The 15,011-nt window shown below is 36.0% G+C and overlaps 1 protein-coding gene across 50 annotated transcripts in view; it reads left to right on the top strand.

Moving 5' to 3' along the window:
* The window catches only part of CLASP2 (cytoplasmic linker associated protein 2), a 205,172-nt gene that overhangs the window by 38,466 nt on the left and 151,695 nt on the right, over positions 1-15,011 (top strand). For 44 of the 50 annotated variants that reach the window (XM_084987576.1, XM_084987570.1, XM_084987575.1 and 41 more), the window contains exon 7: positions 2,504-2,574. In XM_084987576.1, coding sequence (XP_084843702.1) covers positions 2,504-2,574 — 71 coding nt within the window. Of the gene's footprint in view, positions 1-2,503; positions 2,575-8,827; positions 8,974-15,011 lie in introns of those variants that run through there. The other 6 variants (XM_084987580.1, XM_084987578.1, XM_084987577.1 and 3 more) reach the window with 1 other exon arrangement.

The raw sequence follows: 15,011 nt of genomic DNA, 5'->3' as shown, positions 1-15,011 counted from the left end.
TCTCGTGTGTAAGCTAGTGGATAAACAAAATATGATATATCCTTACAATGAACTATTATTTGGCCATAAATAGGAATGACTCATATTTGCTACAGCATAAATGAGCCTAGTGAAAGAAACCAGCTATGAAAGACTACATGTTGAATGACTTGACTTATATGAAATGATTTATGGCAAATCTCTAGAAAGGAAGTTAGGAAAAAAAAAAAGAAAGGAAGTCAGATTAGTGACTCTATAGGACTGAGGAAATTTGGGGAAATGGGAGTGACTGTTAATGGGTACAGGGTTATTTTTTGGGATGATAATGATGTTTTAGAATTGTGCACAACTCTGGCTTTAAATTAAAAGCCATTGAATTGTATGCACACTCTAAAGAGGTGAATTGTATGGGATGACTTTTATCTCAATAATAGGCTGTTATACAAAAAAAGATAAGGTCTGAGATACCTAATTGTCTCTTTCATGTTGTACCTGTGGTTTGTTATGATTCCAACTTAAATATGGACTTTGGATAGAGTCACTTCTCCAATTCTAAACTAGTACTTTACGGGTCTCTATCTTTATCCTGCATCAGAGCCTTCCAGAGCTTTACAGGCTTCTTTTTTTTTCTTTGGCCTCCTAAATTGTGTGCATAATCCTTTAGACATTCCAGCCTCTTTTGTATTTGCCTTCCATTGAATTTCCTTATTTTTTTCTTCCTTAATTAGTTAAATATCCTAGTCTCTTCTTTCTGCTCTCACATTGTTTCTTTCCTCCTTTTCCATTATGAATAAACTTGTTTTTCTAAATAGCTATATTATTATTTTATCATAGCTTTTTATTATTTCTTCTACCTTTCTTTCTCCTTGTTACTGTTATACTTGTCAAGTATTTCAGTTGACCCATCTTCCTGTTAAAGCTGCCTACATCTCCATTCCCTGGGATAATTTTATCTGTCCCACCTCAATCCCTTACCAATCCTCTTTTTCTCTCAGAGCTTTCAGCCCTTGGTTTCCTACTCCCATTTTGCTGCGAAAAGCTGAGTGTTAATTTCCTCCTTCTATATGTCTTGTTCTGCCTTTTTCCCAAAGAGCTCTCCTAAGTGCTCTCCTTTTTGTTTTGACCTTTCTGGTTTTCATTCTAATTTCAGTGTTCCCTCCCCCACCTCATCTTGTCCACACCTTGTCTCTGGGCAACCTGTTCAGCCTCTGCTCAGTTCTCTATAATATAACTACTATGTAAGATGAAGAGATCTGTGTCTTTTGATTGAACGTGCCTTCCGATGTTTATTTGTTGAATTTTTATTTGTTGAATTTAATGGAAGTAAAAGATGAGATTAAGGTGTAGAAATCCCATTATAATGAATTCCTAGATGATTTTCAACCAAAAAAATTTTTTAGATTGAGGAGTATCTGCCTCCTCAGTTTACAAGGAAGAAATGACATGAGTGGACTGATGTATAACTGATTTAGAATTGAAATTATGACAGAAACATTGAGGTAAGTCAGAGAAAAACATTTGGCAATTAAAGACCTCCCCTGATCTCCAAATCATAAATTTAAGAATAAATCAGCATGATACAATATTAGAGAGTAAAAAATAGTGCTGTCAGCATGATCCCGTTTTGGTCCAAAGAAAATTTATATATAAATAAAAGGCATCAGAAAGCATATGGTTACATAAAATCTCAGGATGGTGGGATTGTGGTTTTTTCCTTTGTTCCTATTTATATTTCCTAATTTTCTTTTATGAGTGTACATTGCTTTTGTAATGAGAAACACATTTTTAACTTTAAAAAAGTGACAGCAGAAGTATAGAAAGTAATTATTCTGAATATAATATCAGAAGTGCTAATAGAATTAGTATTGAATTAAAACAGGTTAATAGGGATTATAAAATTATCAGTCATATTGGCCTCACTTTAATTTCTGACATTTTATATTTCATTATTTTTATGTTTGCCTTGAGTTTCTTGGCATGATTTTTGTGTACTTTCTAAAGATGTCTTGGTGACTGAGTGAAATTCATTATAAGTTTGGAACTAAAATGTTTTTGATGGGTTTGGAGAAATAATTTTGTAATGAAATGTGAAACTTTTGTGTGAAAGTTATCTTTTTAAAAATTGAAGTATAGTTGATGTACATTATGTAAGTTTTAGATATACACCATAGTGATTAACAATTTTTAAAGGTTTTATTCCATTTGTAGCTATTACAAAATACTGACTATATTCTCTCTGTTGTACAGTATATCCTTATTTATTTTATACATTTTAGTTTGTACTTCTTAATCCCCTCCCCTGCCCCTTATCTTTTCATAAACATAACCTGTGAGTGTGTAGAGTGCTGCCTCTATTTGATTGCTTCTTTCCATTGAAGAATCTCCTTTCAGTAAGTGAGTTAATTATAAAAGAGAATTGTATAGAGCTAACTGAATCCCTGGAATTGTTTTTTCTCAGGGAGATGGTGAAGGAAATTGTTTCTATTAAATTGTATATAAAACAAAATTTATTCTTTATTCCCAGATTAGAAACGATACTTGCCAAATTTGATGAAGTGCAAAATTCAGGCGGTATGATTTTGAGTGTCTGCAAAGGTAAGAATAATTAAGTTATTCCAGTTCTCAAACATTTCTAAAATTATTTAGCAAAGTTCTAGATAGACACTAAACTATACCTTCAAGTCAGTATTACATCACTGATTCAGCAGACTTGACTTCGTGACTTAAAATTTAGGATATAGTAACAAAGTATTTACATCCTGTGGATCATTATCTATCCTCTGACTCTTTTGGAATAAGTGAAAATATTAAGATTGGTTAATTGTCTAAAATGAGTCTATTCTTTTGTCTAATTTTTTGTATCTTTTGCGTTGAAGGTATGATGATCCTCTTGCCCGCTATCTTCCATGCGTAAAATGTGTTTTCATTCCCAGAGGAATTATTTTACTTAGTTGTTTTTAGCAGAAATTGTAGGGTTGATTACTCTGTTACATCTATGTGTAGACAGTCAGTAACGATACTAGTAAAGAGACAAAGACTTAGAAACTTGACCAGTATAATCATTTTTTACTTTTAATTAGAATGAAATCAAGTTGGAATTCAAGGAGATTTGGTGTTGGTATCTGGCATTTATTTGCTTTTGTGGTTGCCCTCCTTTTTGTAAGATTGCTAAATGGTGTTTAGTTTTATTAGCTAGCATTTACCTAGACTTCAGTCCTTAAGTACTAATTAACCATATATGTAAATAATATATTCTGTTTCCAAAGATAGTATACATGGTTTTTCCACCTGGAAAAGTAGGTTCATATTTAAGAGAGTGTGGTTAGCTTTGTAATGTGAATGATGTTGGAGAAAAAATTTGGTGTATGAGTTGTTATAGTCAAATAGAGGAAAACTAGTTACTAATATAATTTAGTTCTTTTTCTCTGGAGTAAACCAAGATTGTGCCTTATTTGCAGGAAGGCAGATGGAGTGAGAATTTAATGTTAAAAAGATTGTGCCTACCCAATCTAAACTTAGCGTAAATTGACTTCAGCACTACCAGTCCTCACCCTGATGGCCAGCTGTTTCTCACTCCTCTTCTCTGAATAGAAGGTGTTTTAAGTACCGTGTCCTTATTTTTCTAACAGTTACTTCTGTCCATTTCCAGAGGAGCCATAAGCAGCAAGAAGATGGAGAATTGCTAAAATTCTTTAAATTGAGTCTTATGTGTTTTCATACCATTTACAGTGCATTCTCATTTGTGTATTCAAGACTACATAGTTGTAACTCTAAGAAAAAAAAGGATAATGCATACTATAAATTTAATATATTTATTATTTGGATATGGTCTCTTTTGAACCTCTTATCATACTTATTTTTTGTGAGGTTATTTCTGTTACCTTCAAAATAAAGATTTTTTGTTTCCTCTTGTCTCTCCATAAACAGGGAATTTTGGAATTAGTATCTGGCATTAATTTCTCTTGGAGGGAGACTTCAGAAATCTTTTTGATTGAAGTAATACTGCAAACAGTCAAATGTGCATGTTGAAGTTTATAATATACATATTGGTGTGTAAAAATTGGTCATCATGATTTTGATGATAGTATTATGCTGTCATTGAAAAAGACTTTAATGAATTTGTTAGTAAGGAAAGGGACTAGAGAGGAAAGCTCATTTATCATGTTGGCAGATCTCAAGGCCCAAGTCTCTTTTCCCTTGTCTTTATTCTCTCCCGGTGATCTAATCCAGCCTAAAGGCTTTAAGTGGTAACTATTTGCTGATGATTCCTGAATGTGCCTTTCTAGCCCTCATTTATCTCTCTGAGCTCTACATTTGGGAGCCTGTGCTTTTGATGACATTTCTGTTAGGATGTGTAATAGATATTTCAAGCTTAAGAAGTCCAGAGTTAAACCCTATTGTCTCTTCCTTTCCCTCAAAACTGTTCTTCCCCCAGTTTACCCATTTCAGTCAGTGGTACTACCATCAGCTCAGGCTAGAATTTTTTTTTTTTTTTGGCCACCCTGTGGCATATGGAGTTCTTGGGCCAGAAGTCAGATCCAAGCCACAGTTGTGACCTGAGCCACACAGCTGTGGTAATGTGGATCCTTGACCCATTGTGCTGGGCCAGGGATCGAACCAGTGTCCCTAGAGCTCCCGAGATGCCGCCAATCCCATTGAGCCACATCAGGAACTCCTAAAAACTTTCTTGATTAGAATTTATCTCCCATTCTAACTCATCAGTCATTTCTACGTCTGAAATCCTAATATATGCCAAAGTCACTTATTTTTTTTCCATTTCTACAATCAAAACCCTATTCTAAGTCTCCTTCAGTTTTTATCTGCATTATTGTAATAGATATCTCTTTTACCCCTGGAATCTATTTTGTACTCAGATGTAAGAATGGTCTTTTTAAGATTTAGGTAGGAGTTCTCGTCGTGGCGCAGTGGTTAACGAATCCGACTAGGAACCATGAGGTTGCAGGTTCAGTCCCTGCGCCTGCTCAGTGGGTTAACGATCCGGCATTGCCGTGAGCTGTGGTGTAGGTTGCAGATGCGGCTCGGATCCCTCGTTGCTGTGGCTCTGGCGTAGGCTGGCAGCTACAGCTCCGATTCGACCCCTAGCCTGGGAACCTCCATATGCCGCGGGAGCAGCCCAAGAAATGGCAAAAAGACAAAAAAAAAAAAAAAGATTTAGATAGATTGTATCACAGCAGTGAAGAAGACAAAGTTTCTGTCTCTATTCTAGTGAGAAAGGTAAATCATAAACAAGTAAACAAATAGATATCCAGAATGATTATAGTTAGTAATGGAAGAAATGTCACTATTCCTTGTTTAATGAATTTAATGAAATTAAATTATTCCTAAAATTCTTGCTTCTAAGTAAAAAGCAATTATATGAAAAAGTTATTTCTCAACTTTCCTAACTGATATTATGTTTTGTCCCAACCCAAGATGCTTTAATAATTTTCACAGGTAGAAAAATGTATCAATCCAGCACTGAAAACAAATTTTTTTTTTTTTTTTTTGTCTTTTTGCTATTTCTTGGGCCGCTCCCGTGGCATATGGAGGTTCCCAGGCTAGGGGTCGAATAGGAGCTGTAGCCACCAGCCTACGCCAGAGCCACAGCAACGCAGGATCCAAGCCGCGTCTGCAACCTACACCACAGCTCACGGCAACGCCGGATCATTAACCCACTGAGCAAGGGCAGGGACCGAACCCGCAACCTCATGGTTCCTAGTCGGATTCGTTAACCACTGCGCCACGACGGGAACTCCTGAAAACAAATTTTTATAATTAGCAATTTGAAGGCAAATAAATAGTTTATGCCTAAAGTAATATAATGAAGGTTTATTTGACTCCTTTTTTATTTTTACACAATTTTTCCCCACATAATTTTCAGTCCTTTGTTGGCTCATCATTACTTAAATTTTAAATTTTTTAAATAAAATTATAGACCAGGAAAACATTTAGGGCACAACTAAGGCTCAACATGGAAACTTGTGGAAATAGTTCATGCACACAGTAGATTGAAGAGCTTTTAAAGATACCACCTCTTCTCTCTCTCACTTGGTGCACATATGCAAAGCTAGTAATTGTGAGTTCGCGCAAACATTGCATTCAGTTCAGCTTTGTTCCATCTGATAGTCTGTGACTCAAACCTATTAGAGTAAGTTAAAAATTTTAGTGTGTCTTTGCCTAAAACCATAATAATGAAATATTGCATTGCTTACAGTATATTGATTTAGAGTGTTTTGGGATAAAAAAAGTCATTTAACTAAATACACACAGACGAAACCCAAAGGATTTGTTGTAAAGGTAGTATAACTTTTTAAGAGCCACTGTAGTGGAAAGTTATCATCTAGGAGTTCTCTTGCGGCGCAGCTGGTTAAGGATCTGGCCTTATCACTGCAGCAGCTTGGGTCACTGCTGCGGCTCAGATTTGATTGCTGGCCCGGGAACTTCCACATGCCACGGATGTGCCCCCCACTCCCCAAAAGTTGTCATCTGCACAGTAATTAAGTGAAGTAAATAGTGTATGGAGATACTAAGTAACCAACTCAGTGATACCACTTTAGATAGAATAGTGGGGCAAGTCTGTCTGAAAGTTGACATTTGAATTGAGACCTGATAAGGGAGAATGAGCTACTCATTGGATACATGGTAGGAAAAATACTTTGGGCAGAGAAAACATGATCAAAAAGGCTGAGCGGTAGAAAAGGTCTTAGTATATTTGAAGAATGAAAGGAAGACCAGAGCTGGGTTGAAAGGGAGACCATATATGAAATGAAGTTGAAAAAGTAAGCAGGAACCCTGAAATTGAGGGCCTTTTAGGCCGTGGAAGGGAATATAATAGACTTCTGGAAGTAGGAAGGATTTCAGGCTGGAGAGGATTGTGGTGGAAGTGACATGGCCTAACACTATCTTAGATACATTTATTGTTAGGAAAAATAGCTTTTCTTTTTTCTTCAGTCCACCTCTTCTCCACTTATGCATGTCCTAGTATATAACTTTTCGTCTCATGCTTTTGCCTCTGATTTCTTTTATGACTGCCATATCTGTACTCTTTTTTTCATTTTATTTTTATTTATTTTATTTTTTAATAGTTATTTCCCCAATACAATTTTTTTTTCTACTGTACAGCGTCGTGACCCAGTTACACGTACATGTACACATTCTATTTTCGCACATTATTATGCTATGCTCCATCATAAGTGACTAGACATAGTTTCCAGTGCTACACAGCAGATTATCATTGCTAATCAATTCCAAAGGCAATAGCTTGTTCTACTCTTTTAAGGTTTTTTTTTTTTTTCTTTTTGGCCGAGACTGGCATGCAGAAGTTCTTGGGCCAGGGATTGAACCCACACCACAGCAGTGGCATCAGATCCTCAACCGCTGCACTACAAGAGAACTCCAATTTAGGTTTTTAATTGAACTCTTTGACTTGATTTTCTAGAGCATAAGTTCCGCACACTCAGGAACACAAAATAAATTCTTTTAGCAGAGATTTGAGCATGTCAGTTAATTGGGGAATAGTAAGAAGCGCATGGCTTTTTTATTTTTGTCTTTAGGGTTTTTCAAGCCTAACTTTAATTCTTATGTTACAGAATAAGTTAGGCAGAATCTTTAAGTGCAGTGGAATTAACTCTGCTATTAGAAGGACACTAGATTTAAAATTAATCAAATCGTGGCTGAAAGAAGTTAACACCAGCCTTGCAGGAAAGAAAAGACTGAAAGTTGCAGGCCCCTTGTGATTATGGCAGGGTCTGGTGTCGTCATGGAGCTTTCTAGACAGGCTCCTAGGCTAACAGAGATGTAAACACCAACGTGTTGGTAACTGTGACTGCAAGTCTTTTTCTTTTTCACGAAAAAACTACACAATTCTGATTTGTCAAGTGTATTGTAAGGACCTAATGCAGTCTTGGCATGCAATCACTGTAAAATATTTCCCAACTTCTCTGTTTGAAAATTGTTGCTAGGAAAAAGAATTGTTTTGGGAGGCTGGCAATAAAATAAAGCATAGAAATTAGGCTTTGAAATTACCTTGCTATTTGGTGATAAGAGACAATACGGTAACTTGCAGTCTAGTTTATAACATACCCTTTGGTGAAAAGCAAAGCAACCCTTTTCTTAGGTTGATTTACAAACATATCTGTTTGTGACCATGAGCCCCAGGGCTTTCTCGGAGCTTGACAATATGCTGATGCTTGTGCAGCTTGGATGGAGGGAGGGTGCTCCGTGTCCCTGCAGCTGCGCACTGGCTAGGTTCTGTCTCCTCCACCAGAGGCAAGCTTTGTTTCGTGCGGCCCTGCTGTCCGCACACAGAGCAGCCTTTGATGGGCTGCCTTTGACGTGATTTGTTTACGGCAGCCAGAAATGCTTCCTGCATAATGAGAACAGTTAATCATGGAAACTAGGCTATTCCTGTTTGTGCACTTCTAGCAATCTTTTGCTGTAAATATTAAAAGGTAATGACAAAAGGATGAAAACCTTTTAAAAAGGCACAAATCAGTTAATCCATCAGATCATGTGATTGCTACTGATTACATGGATATCTTTAGGGAAGCAGGAAATGATTGCTGAACACATGCCTTGTGTTTTGATGATTGCATTAAAAGTCCCCCAGTGGGATGGCATTTATTGGTTCCTAGAGCTTTTCTTACATTAAATTGCTGGCAGCCAGTACAAGGAGAAACACCATAACCTGTATCTAACTGCCTATGTGCAGTTAAAGAATAATCTTGATCAAGCTCTGCTAGGCTCTGCTAAATAGATGAGGATTTTCAGTAAGACCCCAGACTTTTATTTTGAAATGGAGTAGCAGCTGTTGGCTATTGCGGTGCAGAGCTGCAGCGCGGCCTGGGTCACACAGTGCTCCGGGTGTCTGCAGGGTGTCTGCAGGCTGCAGGCCGAGCCCAGTGGCGCAGGCATCAAGCTGCATTTATTTGCTGTGCTGTTTGACCTCTTGGTTTGAGAGAGCTCCCTGGACTATCTGAATGGCTATGGGAGATGGTGAGTAAGATTTATTTTTCTTCTTTCGCCTGTGTTATACACTTCCTTTTAAAGTGATGATCATTTGCTGTATAAGAAATATCTTTCTCCCTAAAGAATGAAGGACACTTTGTGTGTGTGTGTGTGTACACATTCATATGTGCATGTATGCACGTGTGTGTGTACTTGTCATTTGGTATCTTTTTCTACTTGATATGTCTGTATGGGATCTGGCAAATATGACAGTTTACCTTGCCACCCTAGCAAACCCTCAGTCTTTGGTGGTGGATATAAAGGGATATAGGAAGAAACATGGAATATATGCAAAAGCTTTGAAGAGAGAGCATGGCCTTTGGAAAAATGACAGATTTGGCAGGAAGGTTTAGTTAGCTAGCTTGACATCTTTCATGTTGGATTTGACAAGTGGAATTCTGTGATGATAAAGTATGTAAAGAAGCAAAATGGCTTGCCATGGACACTGTTTTAATGGATATGCTTGTGATTTGTCAATGTCCCTAGTAAATAGTTCTCTAAAAAATGTTTAGTCTTTTATAAATACTACATAGGTATAATTTGAACAAAAATTGATTTTGCTAGTATTTTATTGTGATAAGAATAATTTGAAAACATATTTCTATAGTGCTTTATAGTCTTCCAAAGCACTTTAGTATATTTATTGTACATTAACTCCTAAGCCACAAATAACTGAAACATACAGAGTATTTTGTCATTTCCATTTCAAGATTGGGAAACTAAGGCTTGTTGAGATTTTAAGTCCCAGATCCAGGCACAGAGAGCAAACTAGAATCAGGTCTAGAGCCTCAAATGTGCATTTGGTATTGTCCTTCATATCACTTAATACTGAACATATTTCTTCGTTATTCAACCTTTTGTTAAGATGCTTTGAGGTATACTTTATAATCGCATCAACACCAGAGATGTGTGCAAAGGAGAATTTGAGGTTACTTCAAAAATGTTTTGTGTATTTTTCACTGCATTCTTAAGGAAGAATGGAGTGTATTTGGTAGTTTTAACTTTTAGCAGTTTTAGCTTTCTTTTATGACTGTATAATGACTTCCCTCTAGGGAATCTGTTCCCTTGGGATGATGAAGAATAGGGTGAAAACTTACCAAATCATGATATTAGTAAATAGTCATTTAAACTATTATGTACCTTTTAATGGAAATATGATAGTAAATCTGGTTATGCATATCATTATAGTTTATTCCAAGAATTTTCATAGGTGTTTTATTATGTCCTTATAGAAATAAATAACAGTATAATTTTGGCTTCCAATTTTTAGGGTAAAATTCATCAAAATTAGCAAGTTAAGTTTTTATATACTTAAGGGTATTGCCAAGTTTCTTTGTTTGTTATTCCTAAACCTTAATTTACAAGCAGCTCTAAATGTTACATATGATTTGGGCCATATCCAGATTTTATTTATTTTTTAAACATTATAGGTTCAGTGGCCATCAGTGTATATTAACTTCTCTTTTTCAGGAATACTAAATATGTTCGGACTGTTTAGGAATGTATTGATTTTTTTAAAAAATCAAAGTAACAATCTCTTTTAAATCTCAGAGGGTAACTTGCCTGCATATTCTCTTTTTCTTTGAAATTGAAATACTTTTCTTGGATTTTATTGATAATTAAGGTAATATACCTTTATTAAAGAATTTAAAATCTTGGAGTTCCTGTCATGGCTCAGCAGAAACAAATCTGAATAGCATCCATGAGGACGAAGGTTCAATCCCTGGCCTTGCTCAGTGGGTTAAGGATCCGGCATTGGTTTAGGTCACAGATGTGGCTCAGATCTGGCATTGCTATTGCTATGGCGTAGGCCAGCAGCTGTAGCACCAATTTGACCCCTAGCCTGGGGTCCATATGCTGCAGGTGCAGCTCTAAAAAGACAAAAAACAAAACAGAGAATTTAAAATCTTTATAGATCTTAATAGCTTCTGTAATACTCCTCTATATATTAGTCTCTCTCATATAATACACACATATACCATATTAGTATCATGTAAGACATATAACAAATGGATTTACTATTCTTAACCTTTGTTTTTTATTCTTTAATAGATAAATATCTTCTCTTTTTCAAAATTCAGACAATACAAATAAAGCAAAACTCCTCTCAAAACCACCTCCAAGCCCCAAGCCCAGGTATAGGTAGAGAGGAAAACGTTTATTAGTATGGAGTTAGTTTGTCTTTTCATACCTTTTACTCTGCCTTACAGGCACATTAAGTATCAAAATAAATGATTTTGTTTTGACTATGTTTACATAAATGTTATCAATATGTTTTTGCCATTTACTGTGTCTACTCAGTATGGCATAGTGATGTTTTTTAAATGTCATCCTTTGTAACTGTTTCATTTGTTTGAACTGTTGCATAGTACTCCATAGCATGTGTATATCATAATCATTTCTTCATTTATGGAATTTCAGATTACTTAATCACATATTTTTCTAAATAATTCTGAAATAAACACCTTTACACAAATCGTGTGTGCAGGTATATATTTTTAAAAATAGTCTGAAGTAGAATTTCTGAATCAAAGGTTTTATTCATTTCAAATTGTGTTAACTACAGCTAATTTCCTTCAAAAGAGGCTTTACCACTTACATTCCCAGCAACGGTGCCTTCTATTTTGCATTCCTTTCAGTTCCCATTATTATTAGTCTTTTTTAAAATTTGTTTATCAGATTGGTGAAAAATATCCCACTTTTTGAAAAAACATCTCTGCTTTCTAATAAAGTTGATTGTTTTCATAGGTTTAGTTGTTGTTTGTATTTTCTTTTCTGAAGATTGCTTTCTGGCATCCTTAGCCAACTTTTTGGCTTTGACTTTTTTGTTTATTTGTAGTTGTTCTTTATATATTCTGTTTATTAATCCGTTATCTATTAAATACATTATATAAGCTTAACTTCAAGGCCATATGAAATATTTTATTAATGGTTTTATTTCTAGGCGTACATGGATTTGTGAAGGTCTTTTTTTTAATGGTCACACCCACAGTGCATGGAAGTTCCTGGGCCATAGATGGGCCAGGAATTGAGTCTGAGCTGAATCTTTTTAACCCACTCTGCAGGCCAGAGATTGAACCCACACCTCTGCATTGGCCAAGCCACTGCAGTCAGGTTTTTGGGGTTTTTTTTTTTCTTTCTTTTTTTTTTTTTTTTTTTGACTTTTTTAGGGCTGCAGTAGCAGCATATGGAGGTTCCCAGGCTAGGGGTCAAATCAGAGCTGTAAGTCACTGGCCTAGGGCACAGCCACAGCAGTGCCAGATCTGAGCACCATCTGCAACCTACATCACAGCTCATGGCAATGCCAGATCCTTAACCCACTGTGAGTGAGGCCAGGGATCAAACCTGCATCCTCATGGTTTCTAGTCAGGTTCGTTTCTACTGAGCCAGTGACGGGAACTCTTGCAATGGGTTCTTAACCCACTGCACCACAGTGGGAACACCTTTTTTATTTTATTTTATTTTTTTTTTTATGTTCTTTCTATGTGAAGCTCCTTAATGACTATCAGTTGAGTTGTTGGGGTGACTTTAAGGTGCCTTTCTGTTTAGTTGTCCTTATCCTTACCCAAGAGTGTAAAACCAGGCAGTCAAACTGATTAAGAGTTAAAAACCTGTAGGATTATTATGTGGCATTGAGCCCTGAAATCAGCCTCAAAAGCTCACAAGAGGAATTTGGCCTTTTGTTGTTATGCTGCAGAGTGGATGGAAAGAAATAAGGTTTTGTTGCAAATAGACTGTTTCTAAACTTTAAACATTTCAAAACAGTCTTTTATTCCAAACATGAATCTCTTAAAAAACATACAAGTGATGATGTAACCTTGACTTTCTTGGGGTAAGCCTTTTGGGACCATGCCAAACTGACATGTAACCACTGCTTGGGAGGCTTGGGAATAATAGCAAGAAATTAATGCTGAATCTATCTCCTTTCATCCAAATCCTTGAATATTTTATGTTATATACCAGGATTGGATAAGTTAAGTAATTGAAAGAAAGCAATCTTTTAATTTACTGGCCAAAAGGCCAAACTTTTCTCCCAGGAGCAATGATAAGCAGTAAAGGGTCAGAGTTCCCCCACTGTGGCTCAGCAGAAATGAATCTGACTAGTATCCATGAGGACAAAGGTTCGATCCTCAGCCTCACTCAGTGGGTTAAGGATCTGGTGTTGCTGTGAGCTGTGGTATATGTCACAGATGTGGCTCGGGTCCCGAGTTGCTGTGGCTGTGGCCTAGACCAGTGGCTAACAGCTCTGATTCTACCCCTAGTTGGGAATCTCCATATGCCATAGGTATGGCCCTAAAAAGACAAAAGACCAAAAAAAAAAAAAAAAAAGGAAGAAGAAGTAAAAAAAAAGTCTGTAAGAAGAAGTAAATTGCAAGCGAGGAAAAAATTGGGCATTCATCAGCAATAAAGACATATAAGTAGTGGATACTAAGATTGAAAATCTTGAAACAAACCCATTTACCCACCTGGGTTCAGTAGCAACATGTCCTCAAACTGATGTTACTAATGAACCTGAATCTTCAAAAAAAGTTCACATCTTTTCTTTGTGCATGCAGAATATATAGTTAATGTTCTTGATAGTTGTTATAGTTAATGTTCTTGATAGTTGTTATAAACCTGTAGCTCTCATAAAATGTTAACTATTTGAAATGACTACGTTTCGTAAAGGTTCTAAATAGGCCTTATTATGAGCCTCATTTAGCATTTAGTTTGTTATCATAGTTAACATGAAATAGCAATTCTATTAATACCAAATAATGGTTTAAGTTGTGTTTGTCCTTTTACTTCACTCAACTATTGAAGGTCTTAAATTTTTTCAAGGCCCCTTTAAAGAAGAGGTTAAAAGTCTTCAAATACTTTTTAACCAGTGTTAATATCTGCCTATAAATTTTAAAAAGAGACTTTATCAGATTTCTTGGTCTCTCTTAAAATTTGTGTGAAATAAACTTTATTTTTAATAAATAGCTAGCTATTTGATTAACTGTGCTGTTCAGAACACAGTGTCTTCATGTGAGTATTAAATCTGGTGATTGTTTTATTTACTTGGATTTTCAATTTCTAATCATTTTACTGAAATTTTTAATTTTAGTGTAAATTGAAGACATTTAAAATTTTACATTTTAATTATCTTACTTCTGAAGACTTGTGGTTTTCTTCAGCTCTAGGAATCTTCTGGGGTTTTTTTGATTAGGTTTCTTCCTTTCATTAGCTTTAGTCCCTTTTTTATGGAATTGTTATTAGTCAGATGTTGAACCTCCTGGGCTGACTCACTGTGTTTTTTTTATGCTTTATCTTCTCTAAGTTTCATCTTTTTCTCTTTTATTCTGTGTTCTGGGAGGTTTCCTAGGCTTTTTCATCAAGTTCTTCTATTAAATTTAAATTTCAACTATTAAACAAAAGTTTAAATAGTTTTATGAACTATCTTTTTCCTTTTTTGCTGGTTCCATTTTTACAGAATGGACATGCACACCTGCATATAAAATTTTGAGTTCCCTGAGTTGGGGGTGGGAAGAGCTTAATGATGAAATCATTCCATAGATTTTTCAGTTCTTCCTTGCCAATCAGCCCTGTACTTGCTGGCTTAGAAATTGTCACTTCTCTCATTCTACAAGGTAGATCAGTTCTCTCTGCTGTTTCAGTCTGCTTCCAAAAATTCTAAGTTACAGCTTTGCTGTGGTATTATTCTTCAAAAGCCAGCCATCCTTTTTTTATAAGAAATCATTGCTGTCTTTTAGGTGCTGATTTCACATACTCTCTGCCCTTCCTCATTTTCTTTGCTCTTATGATGTTGCTTATCATTTTATTGGGGTTTCATTGCAGGATTTTGAGCAAGAGAGTAAAGTGATTCAAATTACCATAATTTTTTTTTTGGTCTTTTTTTTTTTTTGCCTTTTCTAGGTCTGCTCCCATGGCATATGGAGGTTCCCAGGCTAGGCGTCTAATAGGAGCTGTAGACGCCGGCCTACACCACAGCTCACGGCAATGCCAGATCCTTAACCCACTGAGCAAGGCTGGGGATCGAACCC

This window comes from Sus scrofa, chromosome 13 (genome assembly GCF_054392235.1).
Source record: "Sus scrofa isolate SSC_HxYL_T2T_F1_AM1 chromosome 13, Sscrofa_HxYL_maternal_Yorkshire_Landrace_v2.0, whole genome shotgun sequence".
NCBI lineage: Eukaryota > Metazoa > Chordata > Mammalia > Artiodactyla > Suidae > Sus > Sus scrofa.
This window is presented reverse-complemented; position numbering and strand designations above follow the sequence as displayed.